Genomic DNA, 25,318 nt, shown 5'->3' with positions numbered 1-25,318 from the left:
AGTTGCTGAAACATGAACTCCCCTTAACAAACCCATGCTGATAACCATAGAATACTGCTGTTATCAACCATTTCTGTTTCCTACTTCTCACCAATCTCTCCAGGACCTCCACAACTCCAGATATACAGACCGGTCTATAATTTGAAGCTACAGCCTTATCACCGGCTTTATGCAGTGGAACAATTTTACCCTCCTTCCACTCCCTTGGAACTGTGCTGTTGCAAAACTCTTATTAACCCTCCCACCAGCCAGGACAAATCTGAATACGATTCAATACACCTGTTGAAAGAACATGGATAAGAAGTGCAATTAGGCTGTTTTGTACTTTAGAAGGTGCGATAATCCTTCACGCTGTAGAGGACACTTAAACAGATTATCTCGCGAAGCTGAGTCCTAGTTCTCTATAACAAGGAATGCATTTCCTTGTTTTATGCTGGGCAACTTGACTGTTAGTTATATTAGAGAGATTGAAAATATAGAAATTAATTTTATTTTCTCTTTTTATTGTACAGTTTTAAATTCCAGGAAAAATATAAATCCTTGCATGCTTTCTTCACTTAAATATTGCATTACCTTAGAGAACCGATGTTTAATGTTTTTTGCACTAATTTTGTCTAATCGCTTACTCAACAGAACATTATCTTTGTTTTCGAAGAAATAAATTCACGATAATTATTTGAAATATTATTTAAAAAAAAAATCGGCTGCCAACGTTATAGATTATGTTATCGTTGTTCAAAATCTTATTTCGAAGAATAATTCACAGATTTCCTGAAGGAAATAATATGAGAATAATATGCAATTCTTTAATCATATTGCTAAGTTTTTTCAAAATATTGTAATGTACTGTTCTTTGCACTTTCACCTTGTTGGTTTACGTGTATATAAATGGTTATTATTTAAATTGATACGTATATATTTTCTGCTAGTGTATATATTTTGCTCCAATTTTAAAGTAAGCAATACTTTTGCGTATATTCCCTGATAGAAAATATTATATGGGCATGTATCGAATCTGAAATTTCATATTCTCACAATAGAATTTAACTTTATTTCGACTTTGGTAGCCCTCTGCTGCAACACTACCACACACCTGAAAACTGTTATGAAACATAGGTACAATTTTTGATTCCATAGTACAATTACTATGGAATTAAATTTTAATTCCATAGTAATTGTTCCATATAACGTTTAATTTTTTGACACAGAAACTAGGTTTTGATTATTATAAATTATCAAATTATAAATCAGAAATCAGAAAAAAAATAAAATAAAATAAGAAAATATACATATTATTATAAATCAGGAAGTTATGTGATATTGGGTAATAGGGGAAATTAATATTTTTACACATTGTCATCCTACAAATGCAATATCAGAATAATATGTTTCGAATGTCTGCTAATCAATCAGAAATATGGAAAAACAAAACAAGGATTTTCTGCCTGTAAAATATTCAGTTATTGCACGAGGCACTTCAGTGTGCTGCCTGCTAGACATGTTCTTTTGATCTAGTTCCCAGTGGGGGGAAGAGGTCAGTAATCTCTGTTAGCTTACAGCTTATTACTGGGTAGAAAGGAATATTGGAATATATATATATATATATATATATATATCTCATCATCATCATAACACTAATTACGGGTATAGACCATATTGGTCTGTTCCAGTCTCATTATCCATCCAATATCCTTTTTTGAGGTCTACCCTACTTTCCCTTTCCAATTAGCTTATATTTTAGTATTTGTTTTGGTTTGGATGTTGGGCGTTGGCCATTCGGTTTACATGTTCAATCCATTTTTGTTTATAATTGTTTAGTTTTTCTTCTATTGATTTTGTTTTTAGTTCTTTTAAAATGTCTTCGTTACTTTTTTGATCTAATAATGTGTATTTTGCAGTTCTCATAAATCTCATTTCACTCGTTTTTATTCTTTATCTTGTTTGTTGCCCAAATTTCACTGCCATATAATAATGTAGGCACTGCTTAAGTATTGTATATTTTCGAGCGTGTTTCTTTTTGTACTATATATATATATATATATATATATATATATATAATTCTGAATAGTAGGGTAAATCATTCTCTGAGACGTTTTATTTTTTAATTTTTGAAACATTCTGTGTACCACAATCTCACGTAATGCAACTATTTTTCAAATATGCCTATTATAAGATTGTTTTTGTTTGTAAATAAGAATACAGTTTGCTGAAACTTTGTCTATTAAATTTTCATAGCAGTGTGTGTGCCACAGATTAGAAATTTTCAAAGTAGCATGAATAATATTTTATTATTACGAAACAGTAAAGTTTGATAATAAAATTTCTGCTACAATAAAGTTCGACAGATTGAACAATATTATTGCCTTATTTCTTTTCTCCTTTTGGAGAAAAACGGTAAAATGTCACTCATATAATTATAGCAGATTTTCTATTGGAAAAAATGGTAAGAAAATAATCATTTGCACTTTTATTTCAAAACACAAAGAAAGAACATTGTAAATTCACCCAATGAAAAAGAAAATACTACATATTTTTCTTCTGTTATTATCTCTTTTTTTCTTGTAGAAAGAAGAAATTACTGCACATATTTCTTTTGTCAATACAAGAGTGCAAAAATATGTAAATTGATTACATTATAGCTGATAGAGAAAAGAAATAAGGCAATAATATTGTTCAATCTGTCGAACTTTATTGTAGCAGAAATTTTATTATCAAACTTTACTGTTTTGTAATAATAAAATATTATTCATGCTACTTTGAAAATTTCTAATCTCTATTATTATTACGGGCAACTCTATCGAGCGAGGGAGGCCCCAAATCATATTCATCAAAACTATTCGACATTCATACAGTGTCTATCATACCTCGCCTTAAACTCATTCACTGTCACAGCATCCACCACAGATTCTGGCAGCCCATTCCACTCATTCACCACTCTAAAAGTAAAGAACCCAGCTTTAACACCCTTACTAACCACACTCTTGCCCAACTTCCATGGATGTCCCCTAGTCCTCCCACAACCAGCCCTGTTCTCAAAAATATTTCCTGAATTAATTTTATAGAAACCCTTCAGTAATTTGAATGTTTCAATCATATCTCCCCTCCTCTGCCTATCAACCAATTTTTGCAACTCACAAATCCTCAACCTGTTCTCATGAGGTTCATTCCACAGACCTGCTATCATCTTGGTCACTCACCTCTGGATCCTCTCAACCCTCCTCCCCATCAAGAAGAAACCTAGGTGACCAAATCTGGGTACAGTAGTCGAGATAGGGTCTTATCAAGGCTCGATAGAGAGGAACAATAACCTGCTTGTCAACGTATTCTTCAGCAACCAAGTGATTTGATGAACCGATTTGGCCACTTTTGCAATGTGCCCCCTAAACTTCAACTCCTTATCCACCAACACTCCTAAATCTCGTGCCTCATCAATTTCCTGGAGTACAGTTCCCCCAATGTAGTAAACTGCTGCTAATCTTTTCACCCCAAAATGTATAACCTTACATTTTGCCACATTAAATTGACATCCATTCTCCTTAGCCCAGACCTCCAATCTATCCAAAGTTACGTAACTGAGTTCCAGGAGAGGAGGGGGGGGGGGCTGCAGTAAAAAATCTTAAAAATGAGCATAAATTTTGAATCATTCCATACAGGATATCTTTACTATTATATTTTCAACATATCTACAGTGGTTAAGCACTAGATATTGTAGTAATGTGCATCCTACTAAAAAAAAAATCTGTTGCAATTTTAAGCAAAAGAAGAAGGCGAAGAGTCTGATAAAATACCATTGGATATAAATTTTTGATACTAAAATAAACACAATCGGAAATAGAGTAATGCAGTTTATAATCATTTGTTCATAAAAAAAAAAAAATTCGTTCCTAAAATTGAAATGTGATGATCCATATAAAGGTATTTTGCAAAGAAAGAAAGCAAAATGTCATATTATTTCACTAAATGTTATTTAAAAATATTTGACAAAATATTTTAAATGCAAACAAACATTTGAAAATTCGTGAAAAGATTCTATATTGTCAGTGAAGTGACAGTATAGATTCTTTAAGTGAAGAATCGATCGCTTATCCTTCTTCTTCGCTTCGAAGAATCGAAGTGAAGAAGAAGCGACAATACATGAAGGAAATTTACTAATACTAAAATATATTCATTGCAAAGGCTGATCTGTGGTCATTACAGGTTTGATTATTTTGGCATAGTGAAACTTCTATTTTTAGAAAGAGAAACAATAAATAAATAGTGCAGCAAAGTGACTCAAAAGTCGCTCCACCACAGTTAATCCACTAATGGGTCTAAAATCGCCGTTAAGTGTTTAACGGCAGAGGAGGGTAAATACTTGATGATAAAAGATAGAACACCGATGAAGTTCTGATCCATGAAATATTCTGGGATATTTGGCTATTTCATCCACCTTTGCTGGTAGGAGGGTTAAACAGGCATGCCAATGCTACTGCCGGTTCCCTGGAACATTACCTTAAGATGCGTGGTGATATGTCATCAAATCCTATCGCCTTAATTAGCATCAAGGTTATGTATTTCCTCAAATATCTCCTGCTCGCTCACAATTAAGCTATCCTCAACTATGTTTTCTACACTTAAGCTCCTCATGATTCCACCCTGATCAGGATGAAACACTTATAGATTGATCACTGAATACGTCAACAATGTCTTCTGCAGCAGTTACCATTCTATCGCTTTCATTCCTTAACTTCATCTTTCCATGATCATTCTTCTTTCTACTTGCCACATATCTAAAAAAAAAAAAAAAAAAACAACTAGGGTTTTTCTTAGCCTGATTTGAAGTATATAATGATAGATGATATATATGCTATATGACAGGGATGTTCAACCCGTCGATCGCGAAGCAATTTTTGGTCGATCTCTTGTGTATTCCTCCTTACTTGGAAATTTAATTAAAACTGAAAACATATTTTTTTTATCACTATTTTGTATTATTTTTAATTTGCTTTAAGTGTATTGCTATTGTTTATTTATTTTTCGTTAAAATTGTCAAATCAGTAATTTTCTTATAAGGCCGGGTAAATGAATTAATTTAGATCAGTGGAAGTCAAACAGCGAGCCCAGTGAATACAATTATAAGCAAAGTGGAAAAACTTGATTGTAGCTTAAATATAAAATATATTCCAAAGCACATTACATCGATTTTTTACTTAGGTTAAGTCCCATTTGAATATTGTAAAAGAATAAATTGTTTGTCTCGGTATAGTTTGTATTAGATGTTTTTGTAAATAATTCTTTTGAAGCTAACTGTATATACTGCTTTAATATGTTGAAGTTTTAAAAACAGGCAATGTTTTTGTTGCCAAAGCTGTACATGGCGGCATTAGAAAGATTGTTATTTCAACTTGTATGTATGAGAAAGGCTTGCAGCCTCTAAGTGTAAACATCTCCGAAGTCAGTTAGAAAGAGTTCAAACAACTTTCTGATGGCTGGCAACTTACAATCAAAAGAAAGCAGAGGAGAACAAAGGGTGTGCAGAACTTGAAACTTAGATGAAAGACTCATACCGATTCTTTGGGGGGTTGTCAAACTTCATGCGAGGTCTCAGAGGGAATTCTGGAACCGGGACCCCTTCAAGCAGAAGAGGTCCTGGTTCCAGAATTGCTATCAGAGAGGAAGCCGCCTGGTCCAGAGTCGCCGTCAGAGAGCCTGCCCGGATCCACGTTGCTTGAGAGAGGAGTTTCCCGCTTCCAGAAAGGAGCTTCTCGGTTCGAGACGTCGCTAGAGAGAGACTACTTCTAGGCTGCAGACAAGGTTTGAAATTGCCAAAAGGAAGAGTTCCAATTGCCGGAGAAAAGTTTCCAGGCCAGGTTAATGTCAGACATTCACCAGTGTGTTGCGTTTTCATTACAATTTGATGAATCAAATGACTTCACTGATATCGCTCAGTTAACAGTATTTATTCGCATGGTATTTCAAGATTATTCAAGTAAAGAAGAACTTTTGAAAATTATACCATTATTGGGAAGGACTAGGGGAGAAGACATTTTTTCGGCATTTGATGAATTTGTGAAACAACACAAACTTCCGCTTTTTAAACTTTTGTCTATTACTACTGATGGTACTCCTGCAATGATAGGTAATAAATCAGGCTTCATTTCATTATGACAAATATCCAGATTTTTTAATGTACCACTATTATTCACCAACAAGTACTGTGTAGTAAAAGATTAAATACAAAAGATGTTTTGGATATTACATTTAAAATTGTAAATTCTGTTCGAGGAAAAGCCCTGCAAAGGCGGTTATTTAAATTACAGGCAGATGATAATAGGGAACTTCTGTTGTACAATAATGTTTGCTGGCTCAGCAGAAGTCAATTTTTAGAAAGATTTCTTGTATTAATTAACGATATAAAAAATTTTCTTGGTGAAAGAGATATTTATCCACAATTGAGTGATAAAAGATGGTTGTTACACTTATCATTTTTAGTAGATTATTGTACGAAATTAAGCAATTGAAATTTAGAGTTACGAGGTAGAGATGAAAATTTAATTGACATGTTAAGTTCAATAAAAACTTTCCAACAATACTTACTTTTATTAAAGAAAAATATACATCACCGTGAATTTAGACATCTCCCATATTTATTAAAATTTTTTGAACAAAATCAAGAAATGCTTCACTATGATTTAAAAGAATTTATTCGTGAAATAGAATTAGTTGAGGAAGAAATAAATTCAAGATTTAAAGATTTTAATAAAACTGAAATGACTATCTTTTATCAATAATCCATTTTAAGGAAACTTGAACATCACAGAAATTTCAAATAAAATTAATGGGCTGTTTGATATAAACCAAGCTGAAGTAGAACTTGAGATAATAAACATTCAGAATAGTTTACATTTAAAATCAATAATCAATGAAGTCATTTGGAAGTATGCACATGAAAAATTCCCAATATTAACTGATATTGTGCGAAAAATTCTGTCGTGTTTCAGATCGACATATTTGTCAGAATCTGATTTTTCAAATATGACTGTCATAAAAAATCAATTAAGAAACCAAATTACAAATGATCATTTGGATGATTATCTGCGATTGGCCACTTCTTCATATCAACTTGACTATGAAAATATTGCGAGGTCCAAACAATGGCAAATTTCACATAACTTTTTTTTTTTTTTAATCAACCAGCATTTCCTGTAACTTGTGAGTTTGTAATCAATCTGTTGTTTTTTCTAACTTTGGTTTTCCAAAATAGAGAAATAAATATTTTATTCCAATATATATATATATATATATATATATATATATATATATATATATATATATATATATATATGTTTTTTTTTTTTTTGTTGTATTAAAATAATTAAAAGTGATAAATAAATTTTTAAATACACAAAGTTTTTAGTTGTGTATTTTTTTTTAGTTGTTTATTTGTGCGTAATCAGATATTAGGTTGGGGGAATGTGATCTATATAAGAGAGTAGATCGCCGAATAACTTTTTATAGAAAAGTAGCTCGCATAGTAAAAAAGGTTGAACACCACTGCTGTATGATATGCAGTATATAATAGATTCCCATCTTTCATAGGTGGGATTATTGTTTAAAAAAAAAAGTGAATACTAATTAAAAAAAACATTCGAAAACACATTCTTGTTGTGGTGACTTGTATCAGTGCTAATTGCTAGAAATGCAAAATATATTTTTTAACATAGTATTATTGAATTTAAGCATTATGAGTAAGTACATAATTTTCTTTTAGTCCACTGTTTGTAACATGGAAAATTGGGAAAGACAGACGGCTAAGAGGATGTATAGGAACTTTTAATGCCATGAACCTTCATGCAGGCCTCAGGGAATATGCTGTTACCAGGTATTTAGAGTTCATTCGATTTTCTGTTTACATGATGTTTGAAACTTAAAGCCATATGGATATCTCATGCAACAGTGTAAAGCTGTGCAAGCGATTCTGTGACTCCAAATAAGAAAAATAATTTTTAGAAACAGTAGGGCCTCTTTTTTTTTTCTCTTGTATGAAATGCTTGCAATTGTAGCTTTAGTAATATTTCAAACGATAGTCACTTAATACCTGTATTTCTTTAGGCAGATATATAGATCAGCAGAGATAAAAGTTGATTAGCAGCATCACCTTCTGTCTGGCATGTTGCAGAAATATGCTCGACATTAGTGGTGATGAAAGGTGAGGCTGGCTGCCTCACCTTTTCCAAAAAAAAAAAAAAAAAAAAAAAAAAAAGTTAGTTCTTAGGAATGAAAAAAGGATGTGTGTGTGTGTACACTCTCTAGCTATCCAACTTTGGTGTACATGGGAACATGGCCAACTATATTATAGCATCCAGAACGTCTTCAGATGTCAGCAATACATCTGCAAGTTAATTTATAGCTGCCTGTTGTAATGTATATTTTTGTATATCTCTTTACATGTTATGCACCCAATGAAGTTTTCTAAGAAAATGAAATGAGTTGTGATCAAATAATAAATTGTATTTTTTCTATTTTAGTATCTCTTGACTTCTAGTAATTAAATTTATTTAATCATATATATATTATTTTATTTATTTGTTTTGTTTTATTTTTATTTTATTTTATTACTTATTATTATTTTTATATTTTTTTTTTGTTTTGAGAATATGTCCCTTTAAGCATTCCTGGCCCTGAATAAGAACAGTAATGTGGTTAACTCTCAACTAATTTTCTGACTTCCTTACAGAAAACTGTTTTCTTTTTTTTTTTTTTCCCCATAATCCTCTCTTGCCCACAAAAAAAAGTTTTTTCAACCTCCTATGAGTGGGGGACTGCCCTGCTCCAAGTGGACAATATTCATTTGTATAGACACACATAAACTTGCTTCTAGTCTGAACAGATACAAACTATTCCATTCCCATAGAGCAAATAAGCACATGAAATATAATTTGACGGACAAATCATCTTCATTTTGGTTCACTTATGAATTCTCTTAGTCAAACCACTCATCGCTTCCTTATATACCCTTATGAGGTTTACAGGATGATATCAATAGTGCTGTGTAATTAAATTTTAGGTGTACAGTAGCCCCCCCCCTTATCCGCTGGGGTATACGTTCCTAGATACCCCTCAGATACCTGAAACCATGGATAATACTAAATCTTCTATGATAAAATTTAATTTGTAAGTTAGGCACAGTAAGAAATTTACAACAATAACTAATAATAAAATAGAACAATTATGACAACATACTGTAATAAAAGCTATTTGAATGTGAATGGAATCTTATGGAGGAAAATTGTAGATAGGAAGTTAGTAATGATGTAATTTTTTCATGTAGTACTGTCATATCCTGTACACCCCTTGAGGGTACATGGCAGGAATTTGATGATGATGATGATGATGGAATCTTAGCAACCTCAGCATACGTTTTTTTTTATTATTATTCATCATTTTATGAAGTCTAGAACTTTCACCTTTTTCACTTAAAAGGAAGCACTTTACAGCTTCTCTTTGGCATATCCGAATTGCCAGCATCACTACTCTGTGCTTTGTGGCCATTATTAAGTAAAATAAGAGTTACTTGAACACAAGCACTGCGATACCATGCAGTCAATCTGATAACTTAGACTACTCAGAACTGCGTGCAATTCCTGATTCTCGAAAAAGCACATATAACTTTCTCCACCTTTGCAACGAGCCTGATATTAATCTACTTCTGGGATCAGTTGAATTGTCTATTACTAAAGAAAGAGCCATATGGCTTCATTTCAGCAATGTAAAGTTACATAGGCAAAGTGGATGCTAGATCCAACATTATTTCAAATCCGAATATTTGTAGAAACTATGAAAATTTTGTAAGTTGATCTGAGAGCTTATGAGAATACAGTCCTCGGCATCTCCAAGTTGCCTTGGCCACTTAAGTCAAGCAGGTTGGGGATGCCAAGGATTGTATTCTTGTAAGCTTTCAGGTTAACTTACGGAATTTTCAGGTTCCACAAACATTTGGATTTCAAGTAATGTTGGATCTGCTATTCACTTTGCCAATGTAATTATAAATTGTATATTTTTGGAATTTTTCATTTAATATTTTCGGACCGAGATTGACCGTGGATAGCGAACCCTCAGATAAGGGGACACTATGGTATTAAATAATCAGTCCTCAGCATCAACAATATATGTGACTTACAACCACATGTATTTATGGTGGTCATCCATTGACATGTTCACTGGATATCACCTCACTGCTATAACTTGTGGACCAGAGTGTTATTGCTACCTGCATTTCATATTGCTTAAGGAATACTTTTGCTTAGGCTGTTGCTGCTACTGAAGGTGGGAACACCATCTGTGTTTCTCCCCCCCCCCCCCAAGTCTTACAGAAATATAGAAATCAGCCCTTTAGTCATTGCAAAAATATAGAAATTACTTTGTGCATTCACAAGTTAGCAACTGATACTAATTCAGTGTATTGACATGCTTTGCTTTTAATGTTAGAAATGCATCTTAATTTATTAATTACATATAAGGCTCTAAAGTACTAAAATGGTTTTTGAATATCTCTTTAAATGCTAAATCAACAAAGGAAACTTTAATAATAAGTATATTGGTAATCATCCCAACTCATGTATTAATTGTTTCACGGCTAAGTGATGTCATCCATCACTTAGTAAATAAAATATATTGCATAGTATATATTGTATTTAACTGAGAGGAATCTAATTGCTTTAGAAAAAAAATGTACTATTAGTAAACCTATTATCAAAATATTCATGCTTCCTTTTTTTTTATCTTAGTGGTGGGGAACAAACTGTATCACGTTTTTGGCTTCCATTCTGTGAAACAAGATCTGAAAAAGGTTTGAAATAATTATTTTTCTTTTGTCCAGCTTCATTTCCTGATTTACACTCTCATGGGATGTAGAGGATACTGTGATGGCCTAATTAAGTTTACATTTTTAACTTCTTAATAAATATTCTTTTCCAAATTAATCTTTCAGTTTTTCCCTATTGATACCTCTAACATCTTGGTCATCTGCTAGGTTTTTCTTTCCTTGTATTCTGGTATGATTTATGATCTTTCAGTTATATGTTTAATAAATCAATTTGATTTTGCCTAACTAGAAATCAATCAACTCTCACTCTAGCAAATGGTGTTATAACAAACTACCACAAAATACTGACCAAGCTCCAAAGGCATGATGCTTAAGAAAATTAACTTTCAAACTTCACTGTAACAAACTATTTCTGTGTTTCCCAAGTTCTCTCTTGCAAACCTCGGCTACCTCTCAACACAGTAATAAACCTGTCATCCCTTAGCCTGAAGCAATCAGTCACTCGTGCTAGGCCACAACTTCGCTGTAGCAACTGAAAAAAATCCCTTCTGAAGAAATAATGATACAGGTAGAACGTAGTATCTGCAACCTTCCCAACCATATTGCCAACGATATCAGACCGGATGTAGCCGGTGTCCTTACACTAAGATAAACCACCAAGCAACCTATCTTAAAGAAGAATTCAATCCAGCTCCCAAATCAGAACATTCCATAGATTCCTTAAGAAGGTTACGTCTTGGCCTGTGAAAGTGACTAACAAACTAAAACCTTGAAACTCGAGACCTTCTCCCCTCCCAAATGTATGGACTACCAAAAATCCATAAACAGAATGTGCCATTACATCCCATTGTGGATGGCATTGATTCTCCCACATACAAATTAGCCAAACATTTAGCCAATATACTGGCAACACACCTTTTACACAAAAGAAATTCAGCCCACTTTAAAGCCAGTATAGAAAACCTCTCTCTCTCTCCAACACACTGACATAATGGTCAGTTTTGATGTCTCCTCCTTATTCACTGATGTATATCCTTATAAGCAATGAGGATATACATTATTCGTTTCCCCACAAGCAGTTATTTTCCTTGCTAAAGACTTAATTATACAACTAATGACATCATTTTATGATATAGGAACTGTCAGATTTTAGAGAAATACAATGTATACTAGAATATTAATTAAAACTTTAATTAATACTTCCTATATTTCTGTAATGTTACATTACCATCTTCAGGGATCACAATATGATGTGTGCATGCAGGCACTAAGTCCTAGAATTCTAAAGGTGTCCCCTAGTGGGCTAAATTGGATTGTCTTGACTGTTGGGCTGATGTTCTTACAATGCAAGCTATTCATATTTGGGGCAGTCTCATGCATTGAAATTTGGTGAAGTTTCGGGAGTTTTTTTAGAGCTGAGGCTGATTCCAGGAATAATCTCTCATATTTATACTTGCTGCAGTTTAGTAAAGTGGCTTTCTTCCAGCATATTTTGTGATAGGTGTCCAAGCATGGTCAGTAAGTCCTAAGTGGCTGTATTGGTGGAACCGAATATACCTTATGTTCAGATATCCTGATATTAGCTGTCCTGCCTGTTTGGCCATAGTAGGACAGTTTGCAACTACAAGGGACATGGTATACTCCAGGTAGGTCTAGGGGAAGTGGCTGGTCTTTGGTGGAGTGGATAAGAGATGCCAGTTTTTTACATGGTTTTTAACACGTTGTCAGGTCATGTTTTTTTTTATGATTTTTGTTATCTTTTCAGAAGTACACCGGATATAAAGAATGGTGATAGATTTAGAGTAATCTCTGCTATTAAGGGGTGGGGGGATGGTTAATTGGTTTTAATATTTTTTGGGGGTTGTAGCCATTGGCTACGAAGGTGTTAAGAATATGGTTAAGTTCAGTAGTTAGGGCATTGTTATCTGAACTGATTAATTTTGCCCTGTTATGTAGGGTTTTTATAATCCCATATTGTTGGGAGGGGGAGTGATTGCTGATGAAACTGAAGTTAAAACTGAAGATTTCTAGACAACTGAATCAATTAGCCTTTCTAATTGATTCAGTTGTCTTAACTATTACTAAGTAGTTGTCTTAACTTCTTAACTATTATGCTGCTGGGATAATAATGTGATCCGTAACTGTGTAAACACTTCACCTGAAGCTCTCTGCATATATAGACCCACTAACTTCACTCTATTACGGGAGCAGATTGCTGCCACCCGCGTTCTCTTGGCTGACACTAACGAGGCTATTCGTGCACTAGAAGAAAGCTTGCTGCCATGCTGATCGACAACCCTCGGACGATCCTTTTCGATGTCTCAAATGCTTCAGCAGAAAAGGAATTCCAAAAAATACGATGTTGGCACATCAAGAAATTTGAAAGTTTAAAAAAGAGCTTGCAAACCTCGGCTACCTCTCAACACAGTAATAAACCTGTCATCCCTTAGCCTGAAGCAATCAGTCACTCGTGCTAGGCCACAACTTCGCTGTAGCAACTGAAAAAAATCCCTTCTGAAGAAATAATGATACAGGTAGAACGTAGTATCTGCTACCTTCCCAACCATATTGCCAACGATATCAGACCGGATGTAGCCGGTGTCCTTACACTAAGATAAACCACCAAGCAACCTATCTAAAGAAGAATTCAATCCAGCTCCCAAATCAGAACATTCCATAGACTCCTTAAGAAGATTACGTCTTGGCCTGTGGAAGTGACTAACAAACTAAAACCTTGAAACTCGAGACCCTCTCCCCTCCCAAATGTATGGACTACCAAAAATCCATAAACAGAATGTGCCATTACATCCCATTGTGGATGGCATTGATTCTCCCACATACAAATTAGCCAAACATTTAGCCAATATACTGGCAACACACCTTTTACACAAAAGAAATTTAGCCCACTTTAAAGCCAGTATAGAAAACCTCTCTCTCTCTCCAACACACTGACATAATGGTCAGTTTTGATGTCTCCTCCTCATTCACTATGTCCCACTCAAAGATACCTTATACCTCATCCAAGCCAAATTTCCTCCCAATATTTCAGCCCTATTTCAGTTCACCATGAACTTAGGCTATTTCATTTGGCAAGGAAAATTTTACAAACAGATAGAGGGGGACAGTCATGAGTTCTCCACTCTTTCCACCCCTGGCCAACTTCTTTATGGAGACCTTTGAAGAAAAAGCCTTAAACTCGGCTCCACATAAATCTACTATTTGGCTATGCTACATAGATGATGTGTTTGCTACTTGGCTTGGATACACTTCACAACTTCTTAACAAACTTAAACTGGATCCTGGAGTGTTGATTGTTTAACTTGGAAAAGGAAAACTAACAATCTCCCTTTCCTAGACACTGATTACATGCCAGCCTGATGGATACCTGGCTTTCTATGTTTACAGAAAACTTGCACATACAGGCAGATATATTCACCAGCAATCTCTCTCTCTCTCCTCCCTTCCCCAACAATTATAAAAGCCCTATATAACAGGGCAAAATGAATCAGTTCAGATAACAATGCCCTAATTACTGAACTTAACCTTCTTCTTAACACCTTTGTGGCCAATGGATACAACCCCTCAAAAAATATTAAATCCAATTAACCACAATCCCCCTCCCCATTCATGGCAGATATTACTCTAAATCTGTCACCATTCTTTATATCCGGGGTACTTCTGAAAAGCTAACAAAAAATCCTAAAAAAATATGACCTGACAACTTATTGCAAACCATATAAAAAATTGGCATCTCTTATCTGCTCCACCAAAGACCAGCCACTTCCCCTAGACCACTGGTTCTTAACCTTTTTACTGGCCCACACCCTAGTGAACTTCAATTTACATTCTCGCACCCCCTTGTAAAATGTGTTTTTTATTTGTTAGAAAAGAAAATTTATTGCAAAACAATTTATTGAAAAATGCATGTTGATACATATGTATCAACATAAAATCAAAATAACATTTCAGTTTTTAGTGACTAATTTGTTATTTTTTCATAATAATATTTTGAAAACGAGGTTCCTTTTTTGAAGGGGCTACTCGCATATCGTCACTTGCATTTAAGCGATTTTAGGTTTTTGTTTTTATGTGCAAAAGTGATGAAAATCCCATTTCGCAAAGATAGTTGGTAGCAAACGGTAGAAGTGTGCAATGCTGCCTTCAACAGTTGTGGAAATGGTTTTGAGTACACCAGAATTGTTCTAAATCCAATTTTTCAAATTCCATTTGAATATGTGCACTGGCTTGCATTTCAATAAGATTGTCTTTTATTAAATTTCCATCGTTTATAGAATTAAGATCAAAAAGTAATGGATCCAGTATCCACCTCTGCTCTTTGCCAGTATCTCCCATGGAAAAATATCCATGAAAAGAATCAATCAATTGTTGCAAATGTATTACAATTTCAGGTAAAATTGTGATTTTTTTCGTTTTCCAGAACAATTTCATCAAGCAACGGAAAGTTTGCAAAATTATCATTTTCAACTCGACGTATCCATATATTTAGTTTTTCAATAAAAGCAAATAATTTTTCACTAGATGTTATTATGTTCTTACCATACCCTTGCATTGATATATTTAATTCATTTAGGTGAACGAAAATATCTGCTAAGTAGGCCAATCGAATTACTGCATCTCTTCTTTCAAACTCTTGAACTAAATTTCAATTCTAGTTAGTAAGAAACTGGATAATCTCCTTGTGTATTTCAAAAACCATGCTAAATATACATCCTTGGAGAGCCATCTTATGTAAGTGTGTGTGATAAAGACGCACACTATGGTTAGCACCGATTTATTTGCAAAAAGCACGAAAGATGTTGATGATTAAGCTCCCGTCCTCAAATATAATTTACTATGTTTACCACTGTAGCTAAATATTTTTTTAAGTTTTCTGACAAAGTTTTTGATGCAAGTGCATGGCAGTGCAACATGCAATGTGTTATGGTAACTTGTGGTACTTTTTTTTGATATAAGCAAAAAGAAACGGAATTTTTGCCTAATGTCGCAGGTGCACCATCCGTACATATTGAGCTAATCATATCCATTGGTATTTGATGTTTCAAGAAAAAGTTTTTAATGTGATTAAAATCATCAATTTCTTTTGCCGTCAGTTCCAGTTGATCACGAAATCAAAATTATTCCAAAATTTCCTTTTCTTTTATGCATCACACAAATACTAATAAGTCACTGCAATTATCAACATCAGTTGACTCATCCAATTGAATACACAATTTCAGAGGACTGGTTTTAATATCTTGTACTACTTGCAGTAAAATATCCTAACTGATGTCTTGAATGTGTGATCGAATCACATCGTTTGATAGTGGAATCTGCTGAATTTTCTTATGTGCTTCAGAACCTAATACAATTTTTGCAATTTTCAATGCACATGGTTTCACTAATTCTTCAGCTATTGAATGAGGGTTTTTACGCACAGATATGCCACCTGATCAGCAGCTTCGTAACTACCGCAGAGTCAAATTTTGTAATGGCACTGCTCCTATCGAATCGTGCCTTCTTAGACTTCAAGATGTTGAGTGTATGTCCTGTAGTTTACCACCATGCTCATTGTTGAAATGTTCTAAAAAATTGGTCGGTTTAAGACTGGAGTTTGAAAATATTTTGCAACATAAAATGCATTGTGCTCTTTGAGTACTGTCTTTCTCTGTTGCACAAGTAAATCCGTAAGCTACATAATTGTTTTTCCATTGCCATCTTTTTGACATAGCAAGGATTACTACAAATAATAAATTAATATTTATGTATTATTTAACTGCATTTGGCCATGGTAATGGCCAAATTCAGTTACCTATCCCTAAAAAGGGAAAAAGCAATAAATGTAGCAATTATAGAACAATAAGCTTTATTAGTCATCCAAGCAAAATCCTGTTAAAAATACTATTGTCAAGAATCGAAAAGAAAATAGAAAGCAGACTATCAGATGAACAAGCAAGTTTCCGGAAGTCCAGAAGTACAATCGACCATATTTTTACAATACACATACTAGGCGAAAAATACATAGAACATAACAAAATAATCTGTCACAACTTCTTAGCCCTTCAAAAAGCTTTTGACTCAATATGGCACGAGGCATTATGGAAAATTTTAGAACATTATGGTATTGACAACAAAATCATTAGGATTATTAAATCTCTTTATTCCTCATCTGATATGAGAATTGAAATTAAAAATTACAGCAGTGAACCGTTCCGGGCAGAATGGGGGGTTAAGACAGGGATGCATCTTGTCCCCTCTTCTTTTTAATTGTTTTCTGGAATATGTCATAGATGAAGCTCTTTATGAATATGACACTGGAATAATAGTTGGCCGACTAAGAATAAATAACTTGCGTTTCACTGACGATATCGATCTTCTGGCAGAAAGTGAAGAAGAATTACAAGAGATAATTAGCCATGTTTTTGGAACATTAAAAAAATATGGATTATACATAAACCTACAAAAAACAAAACCAATGATAACCTCAAAATCAGACATTGAATTCTTAAAGATACAAATTGGCAATAAGCAAATTGAGAATGTAAAGAAGTTCGCTTATCTAGGAAGCACGTTGAGTCAAGATGGTCGTTCAAAAACCGACATTAAATACCGAATTGCTAAGGCAAGTGTGGCCCTACAGAAGTTAAAACCATTGTGGGGAGATAACAGAATAGCAATCACAACCAGACTAAGACTAATTGACACCTTGGTGAATTCTGTCCTTTTGTATGGTTGTGAGGCCTGGACTTTATTGAAGGAAGATGAGAGGAGACTGCTGTCTTTCAGAATGAAAACTGAGAGAAGACTTTTGAGAATTCCCTATACCGCTCACGAATATTTTCCCTTTTTCTCCCATCTATTGACTCAATAGATGGGAGAAAAGGGGAAAATATTCTGACAGTCATCAGAAGAAGACAGACGAAATGGTTCGGACATGTGGAGAGGGCTAATGGCATTCCAAAGCAAACCCTAGAAGGAATCATTCCGGTATCAAGGGTTAGGGGCCGACCTCGATTAAAATGGACTGATAACATGAAAAAATGGACAAATTCTCCCTTTCTCAACCAACTTCAAGAACCAGAGACCGAGACGACTGGAGGAGGCTAGCAAAGAGTATCGCCTACCAGCCATGAATGACCCAATGGTTCATTTAGGACTATGGGAGAAGAAGAAGAAGAAGAAATGGCCAAATTCATATGAAAGTAACGTGTAAACAAAAATTAATTTTAGTTCTTACTTAACTTCCAAATTTGAGAGAAAAATTTAATCAATTGTTGATTAAATTTACTAATTACTGCTGGTAAAATAAAAAAAAAAAAGCGTTCGTTTGTCACTTGATCCACTTTGTTGATGTTTGTACACAACAAAATGAGATTTCTCATGACAATGGTGAGTATATGCGCAGCAGGTATCCATGCGTTCGGCTTGGGTGCATGTGTGAGCATTTGTGAGTGGCATTACATTCGGGGATATTTTTTGAATATAGCGGTTTTTAATTTATTAAAATATAAAAAATATGTGTAACTTGTATTTAATGGTTCTTGGTGAAATATAATAATTCTGTATGTTGAAAGATTATATATCTTAAATATAATTTAGTTTGAATAACTTTTTTCCTCTCGTGGAAAAAGCAAATGTAATTTAAATAATTAGTCAATATATGCTGGAATATTTTCCAGCTTGCACCCCTAGGAATGCTTTCTCGCACCCCTGGTTAAGAAACTGTGCCCTAGACCTACCTGGAGTATACCAAGTCCAATCTAGTTGAAACCAACCAGGCAGGACAGCTAATATCATATTTGAACATAAGGACTATATCTAGTTCCACCAATACAGCCACTTAGGACTTGTTGATAAATATGAGAAATTATTCCTGGAATTTGCCTCAGCTCTAAAAAAAACTCCCCAAACCTCAACAAATTTGGATACATGAAACTGCCCCAATATGGGGAGCTTCATTCTAAGAATATCAGCCCAACAGCCAAGGCAAATCAACCTAGTCCACCAGGGGCACCTTTAGGACTCTAGGCCCGACTTCAGTTGTTTTCTTCAGCCATTTTTGCTTAGTGGTAGTGCCTGCATACACATATCATTATTTTGTGATCCCTGAAGATGGTAATGTAACATTACCAAAAAGAAGTATTAATTAAAGTTTTTAATTAATATTCTACTATATGTTGTCTTTCCCTAAAATCTGACAGTTATGTATTACCAATGTATAAGTTTATCTACAAGAATTATGATATAGGGTTGCTAATTTTTAGTTTTGTTGCTGTAGGACATATAATCGGGGGGGAGTTTTATCAGAAACTTGTTTATCACAAGGTGTCACGATTATTTCTTTTCAGAAGATACAAATTGGACACAGAATATCCAGTCTTCAAAAAAAAAAAGTATTTTATGAATCTTATAGTACTGTAGACCCCCCCCCCTTAATCCGTGGGGGATACGTTCCGAGAACTTCAGTGGATGTCTGAAACTGTGGATAGTACCAAACCCTATGTATACTATGTTTTTTCCTGTATGTGCATACCTACGATAAAGTTTAATTTATAAATTAGGCACAGTTAGAGGTTTATAACAATATACTGTAATAAATGTTATGTGAATTGGAATCTTAGGAACCTTAGCATACTATTTTTTATTCTTTTCTTATGAAGTCGAGAACTTTCACCTTTTCACCTAAAGGAAACACTTTATGGCTTCTCTTTGTCATATCAGACATGCCAGCATCACTACTCTTGCACTTTGGTGCCATTATTAAGTAAAATAAGGGTGCTAACCACAAGCACTGCAATACAGGAAAACCTTGCTTAATGCAATTAATTAATCCATCAATTAGTGTATGCCAAGCGAAATCACATTAAGTGAATACAATAAACAATAGGAATAATTATAATTCATCTATCAGTTAGCATAAATTTGGAAAAATTATAGTATAAGCTATGTCAGAGGATAAAATCATCAAAGTTAATAAAAATCAATTGCTTAAATTTTTATTTAATGTCTAAACATTTGATTGAGCTAATTTTTTACAAAAATAATTAAAAGATTTTGAATCGTGCTCTACTATTTCATATTGTCATGCAATTTGTGATAGCTGGCAATTGCTTTATCAAGATATTGGCAGACTTCGAAGCTTCATTTCATATCGCGCTAATTGATTATCACGCATATCGGATTTCATTAAGCGAGGTTTTCCTGTACTGCAACAGTCGATCTGATAACCAAGGTGACTACTAAGTTTGCTAACAGGCAGGTAGAATATACAGCACAAAGGGATGATTCATGTCCCAGGCTACTCAGGATCAGCATCAAACAAAATTTCCTTAGCATACTCAATGTGATTGAAAACTAGCTCAAGTTCTTTTGCAGTTAGCTTCTTAGTCGTAACATTCTCTTCTTGTTTGCACTTTTTATCTTCATATGCACACTGTTCTTCTAGTTGAAGGAGATCATTCTCACTTAACTATTCTGAATTGGAATCAAGCAAGTTGGACCACATCTTCTGTATGCAGTTTATTAAATCTAAGTTATTTTCTAATTATGCTGATTTCTTCAATAATGTTAGATCTTGGATTTGTGCACGATAAACTAACATAGGCTTGAATTTAAAGTCGCCTTCTGCATTGCCTCCTAATAAAAGTGCAAGACGATCTTTAGATACTTTGTATCCTTGTTGAGATGCTTCAGTTTTAGCTAGGAAAGTTTTTGTTGGCATACGCTTCCAAAAGAGAACAATTTCATCGATGTTGAATAATCACCGATCGTCATAATCACCCTCCTGAATTATCCTTTGCAATTCTTCAGGAAATTTGGCTGCAGAATCTTTATCAGCACTAGCAGATTCCCCAGTTATTCTTACGTCATGCGGTCCAGTTCAATTTTTAAAACGGTCAAACCTTCCTAAACTCGCAGTAAAGTTTTCACATTCCTCTTGAAATTTGGTCTCTTTTAATGAGATAAAAATATTGAGAGCTTTTGCCTGAATATTCCTTGTACTAATACGTTTTTTTTTTTTTTTTTGGTTATAATCTTCAATCCAAAGTGATAGAAGATGCTCCATACTGATTAGCTGTTTGATAATGCAGTCCAGTTCTGAATTTATTTGCAATTTATCCATGATGCAGCAGGAGTTTTATGAATGTGAGCTTTATAGATAGATAGAAAGATCAATTTAAACTTAACTAAATGCCACTGATTTACCATCCAATCTGAAAACCTCTCCAAACATGATAATCAGTGACACTTTACATTGCTTATGAAATAGTTATTTTGTGCTGTATCCTCCATCAAAGTATGCCAGTAAACCCCACCCAACCCCTCCCAACACTTGCAAACAGCATTGGAAGGCTGAACTTTCTTTTGTACTGAAGTGCTACTTGGTATACTCTAGAATTTGAGAGGGTATTCATATGTCAGTGTTGAAGGCACCCATTTAAGAGGAATTATTGGTGAGTAATGTGTTCAGAGTATTCAGGCCTGTGATATCCTAGTAGGTATATCAGCATCTGTGTAGACTGATGGTGATAGCAAATGCATTTTGTCCTAGTGTATCAGTGCAGTTGAGACAAAGGAAGCCATTAAACCTGGGTTAGAGAAAATCAAGATTTAGAAATAAATTTGCATAAATTCAGAATGATCTTTAATATCAGGAGAGCAAGAAGACAACAAACAATTACAGAATGAGATATCTCATATATGGGATATTAGAACAAACACACAATCCTTGAGATGAAAAGACTCAGAAATTTGTGTAATAGAAACAGAAATTCATAGAGCTTTAAGAAGTGATAATTTGCTATAAAGTTTTTTTTTTTTTTTTTTTTTTAATGGACATGCTGAGCTTATGGATTTTTTTTTTCTGAAGTAAATCAAGAACGTTGAGAGATCTACATTTTTTTACTATTTAATTTGTTCAACTTTGACTGTTCATTATTATTTAAGATTCTTGTAGACAGGCTTATACGTTGGTTATGCATTATTAAAACACTTAAGGAATAGAACAACGTAGTTAAGGATATAAATTAAATTAAACTTTAATAAATATTTTCCGATATTTTGGCAATGTCACATTGCCATCTTCTAAAGGAACTTACAAAAAAAGAACGCCTACTAGAGCCCGCTAGAGGACACCATCAGGACTTTTAGGAGAACAATAGCTTCATCTCTTCATTCCCAGTTACTGTGTTTGTAGTGCCTACGTGCACGTGCTTTTTTTGTAAGTTCCTTTAGAAGATGGCAATGTGACATTGCCGAAATATCGGAAAATATTTATTAAAGTTTAATTTAATTTATATCCTTAACTACGTTGTTCTATTCCTTAAGTGTTTTAATAATGCATAACCAACGTATAAGCCTGTCTACGAGAATCAACATCATCCACGGAGATACAATCGCACGGAAGGCCCGCCAATACGGTAAATTGAAATTGAAGCTGTCTAGACAATTAAATCGTCTAGCGTTCCTGAAACGCTGCCGGGATAATAAAGTAATCCCGATCTGTGTAAAATTTAAGCACCGGTTTGTATCACAAAAAGCTCTCCGAATATATAACCGCACTAGCTACGCGTTGCTACGTTGTTAGTAAACGAATAAATGCGTAAGAACCTGCAACGGCATGTACTGGTGCTTTGAATTGCAGAGAGGCCGATAATTAGATACATAACTACTTAACAATTTTGCTTACACATGAGTTTCAGGGAATAAATTTTTGTTTGTAGCAATTTCTGCTGTGTGTTCTGTTTTGGCAATCCCTTTGAATACTCCAACAGTAGTCGGCCATCATGTGAGAATCCCATCTTCCTTGGTACCAATCTTCCATAGTTTTTAATTCTTGATGAAATCTTTCGCCTTGTTCATCGCTTACAGCACCTAAATGCTCGGGAAATCTATCAAGATGACTGTATAGGAAATGAAGCTTTATGCTCATGTTGCAACCTAGGCGCTGGAAATTTTCAAGCATTGTTTCCACTAGATCTTTGTAATTGCACGCTTTTTTGTTTCCAAGAAAATTATTCGCAACCATTGTAAATGAAGTCCAGGCCTCTTTCTCAATTTCGTTCATAGAGTTGATGAAATTTGGGTCTCTCATTAAAGTTCTAATTTGCGGTCCATCAAATACACTGACTTTAATTTTTTCATAACTAAGTCGTGGAAATTTTTCACATATGTATTGGAAACAGTCACCTTGTAAATCTAAAGCTTTAACATACTGCTTCATAAGACCTAGTTTGATGTGTAGAGGTGGAAAAATGATTTTTTCTCTGTCGATTAAAGGTTGATTTATAACATTCTGTTCTCCAACATTTAAGAATATTCTAAGAGGCCAATGTTTCTGACTCCAGTGTTGGTTTCTAGCTCGACTATCCCAGAAGCATAGAAAATATGGAAACTTTGTATATCCTCTTTGAAAGCCAAAGTTCACCATTTTAAGATCCACACAGATGATCCAGTTATGGTCTGTATATTTTAATAACTTCAGAACCTTTTTAATGTCGTCATATGTTTCCTTTAAGTGGACTGAATAGCCAATAGGAATTGAGCCATATACATTCCCATTGTGTAGTAAGACACACTTGAGACTTCTGCTTGAACTGTCGATAAATAAACGCCACTCATTTGGATGATATTGTACAACACTCATTTCAGTTAGTAAACCTGACACATTGTTACAGTAAACAAACCCACACTCATGTTTAAAATATTGTACAAGATTACTTTCCCTGCTACGATAAAAAGTTATCTTCGTATCTTGCTCCAGTAAGTTTTTTTCATTTAATCTTGAAGCTAACAATTCCGATGATTCCTTTGATAGGCCCAAATCTCTTACTAAGTCATTCAATTCCGCTTGAGTAAAACGTTGCAGTCCAGAACTAGAAATTAAATTTTCATTGTCTAAATCAACATCTGGGTCTTGCTCCTCAAGAACATCTGGCATATCCCGATCATGCTCGTTCTCAAGTAAAGGAAGGCCTTTATAATTTGGCATGGCTATTTCATTGGAATGAGCAACTGGCCGAATTGCTGAGTCAAGATTTGGATACACAGTTTTTTCTTATTCTTCTTATTATGACCAGAAGTCTGAACTAAACAAAAATAGCAATCATCTACGTGATTTTTTGGTTCACGCCAAATCATTGGAATGCCAAAAGCTAATTTTTGCTGTTTTCCCGTAAATTTTCTACACATGACTTACACACTTTATTTGAAGCCCATGACCTGTCCTGATCTGCAATTTTTACGTCAAAGTATGCAAAGTACACTTTCTTAACGAAATCAGTGATATTTGTCCTTTGACTGCGAACAGTAAAGCTGCCACAAATGTAGCAGAAGGAATCTACACTTGACACAATTTCGAGTAGTAGACATAATGTATTTTCTTCACTGCCGACTAACATGCAATTAACAAGACAAAAGAAACCAGAGACTTTATTGAAACGTTATAAGCGCTCATCATACTTTCACGATCGATTAACGATTGACTGATTTCGATTGTTCTTTGTCCGCTATGACGCGTATAGCATTCATTTGTTTTAGGCAGTTGTCATCTCCTACTTTTCATCACCTAAATGTATTAGGTCGGTTATCAGCCTCTCTCGCATTCAAAGTGCCAGTACATGCCGTTGCAGGTTCTTACGCATTTATTCGTTTACCAACAAGTGAGAGCGGTGAGCGCTCCAATTCTGATCTGCGCACTGCTTTGAATAATAGGCTATATCTTCGGGAATTTTTCGAATTTCTTGATAAAAAGTTAGGAACAGATTTTTAAAAGTGCATACTTTCAGAAAATAATATTAAAAAATCGATTTTTTTGATCCTCTAAATAGTACTGCCTCCTTAAAACTATCAAAAACTTACAAATTAGCAAAAAGAAAATGCCACAAAGGAAAAACCTGACGTGATAGAGAAAAATGGGTTTGATATTTGAAATCAGCACACCAAAATTAGTAAAAAACAAGTGTCAGATCATAATCAGCAGGAAAAAAATTTTTTTTTGTTGGACAGTGTTATTAGTAACACCATTTTCCAACATAAAAATGTGCACAAATTCACATGGAGAGAAGAGGCAAGAAATAAGAAAAGTCTCATTGACTATGTTATGGTTGATAGTGATGTTTTCTCCCTTGTGCAGGACACCAGAGTGTATACAGAGGATTTGAGATTGGAAGTGATCACTATTTGGTCTTGAGCAGGATAAAATTGAATTTCATATTGAAAAGAATAACATGTAAGAAAGTTCTAAAGCGAATAAAAGTTGAACAGCTCTCAGATGTGAACTGTAAACTAAAATACACAAAGATTATTGAAGAAAAAATGAAAGAGTTTCAGAACAGGAACCAAACTTTAGAGATTCAGTGTGACGCCTTGAAGAAAACCTTGATTAAGCCAGAGAGGCATGTGGTTGGTGGTCTGCAAGGATAGAAAAATCTGAACTCCGTGGTGGACACAGGAAGTAAACAAAGGATAAGAAGAAAGCATATCAAAAGTTCCTGGCAAATAAGTCAGTTTGTGCTT

At 34.3% G+C, this 25,318-nt stretch overlaps 1 protein-coding gene across 1 annotated transcript in view; it reads left to right on the top strand.

The window, feature by feature from the left end:
• The window catches only part of LOC150094959 (nuclear protein AMMECR1-like), a 179,158-nt gene that overhangs the window by 18,185 nt on the left and 135,655 nt on the right, over positions 1 to 25,318 (top strand). Inside the window, exon 2 of the mRNA XM_090411394.1 lies at positions 7,751 to 7,861. Within this exon, the coding sequence (XP_090267520.1) occupies positions 7,751 to 7,861 (111 nt within the window). The remainder of the gene's footprint in view (positions 1 to 7,750; positions 7,862 to 25,318) is intronic.

This window comes from Typopeltis vanoorti, chromosome 21, assembly GCF_054136105.1.
Source record: "Typopeltis vanoorti isolate ZY-2024b chromosome 21, IOZ_Tvanoo_1.0, whole genome shotgun sequence".
NCBI classification, from domain to species: domain Eukaryota; kingdom Metazoa; phylum Arthropoda; class Arachnida; order Uropygi; family Thelyphonidae; genus Typopeltis; species Typopeltis vanoorti.
This window is presented reverse-complemented; position numbering and strand designations above follow the sequence as displayed.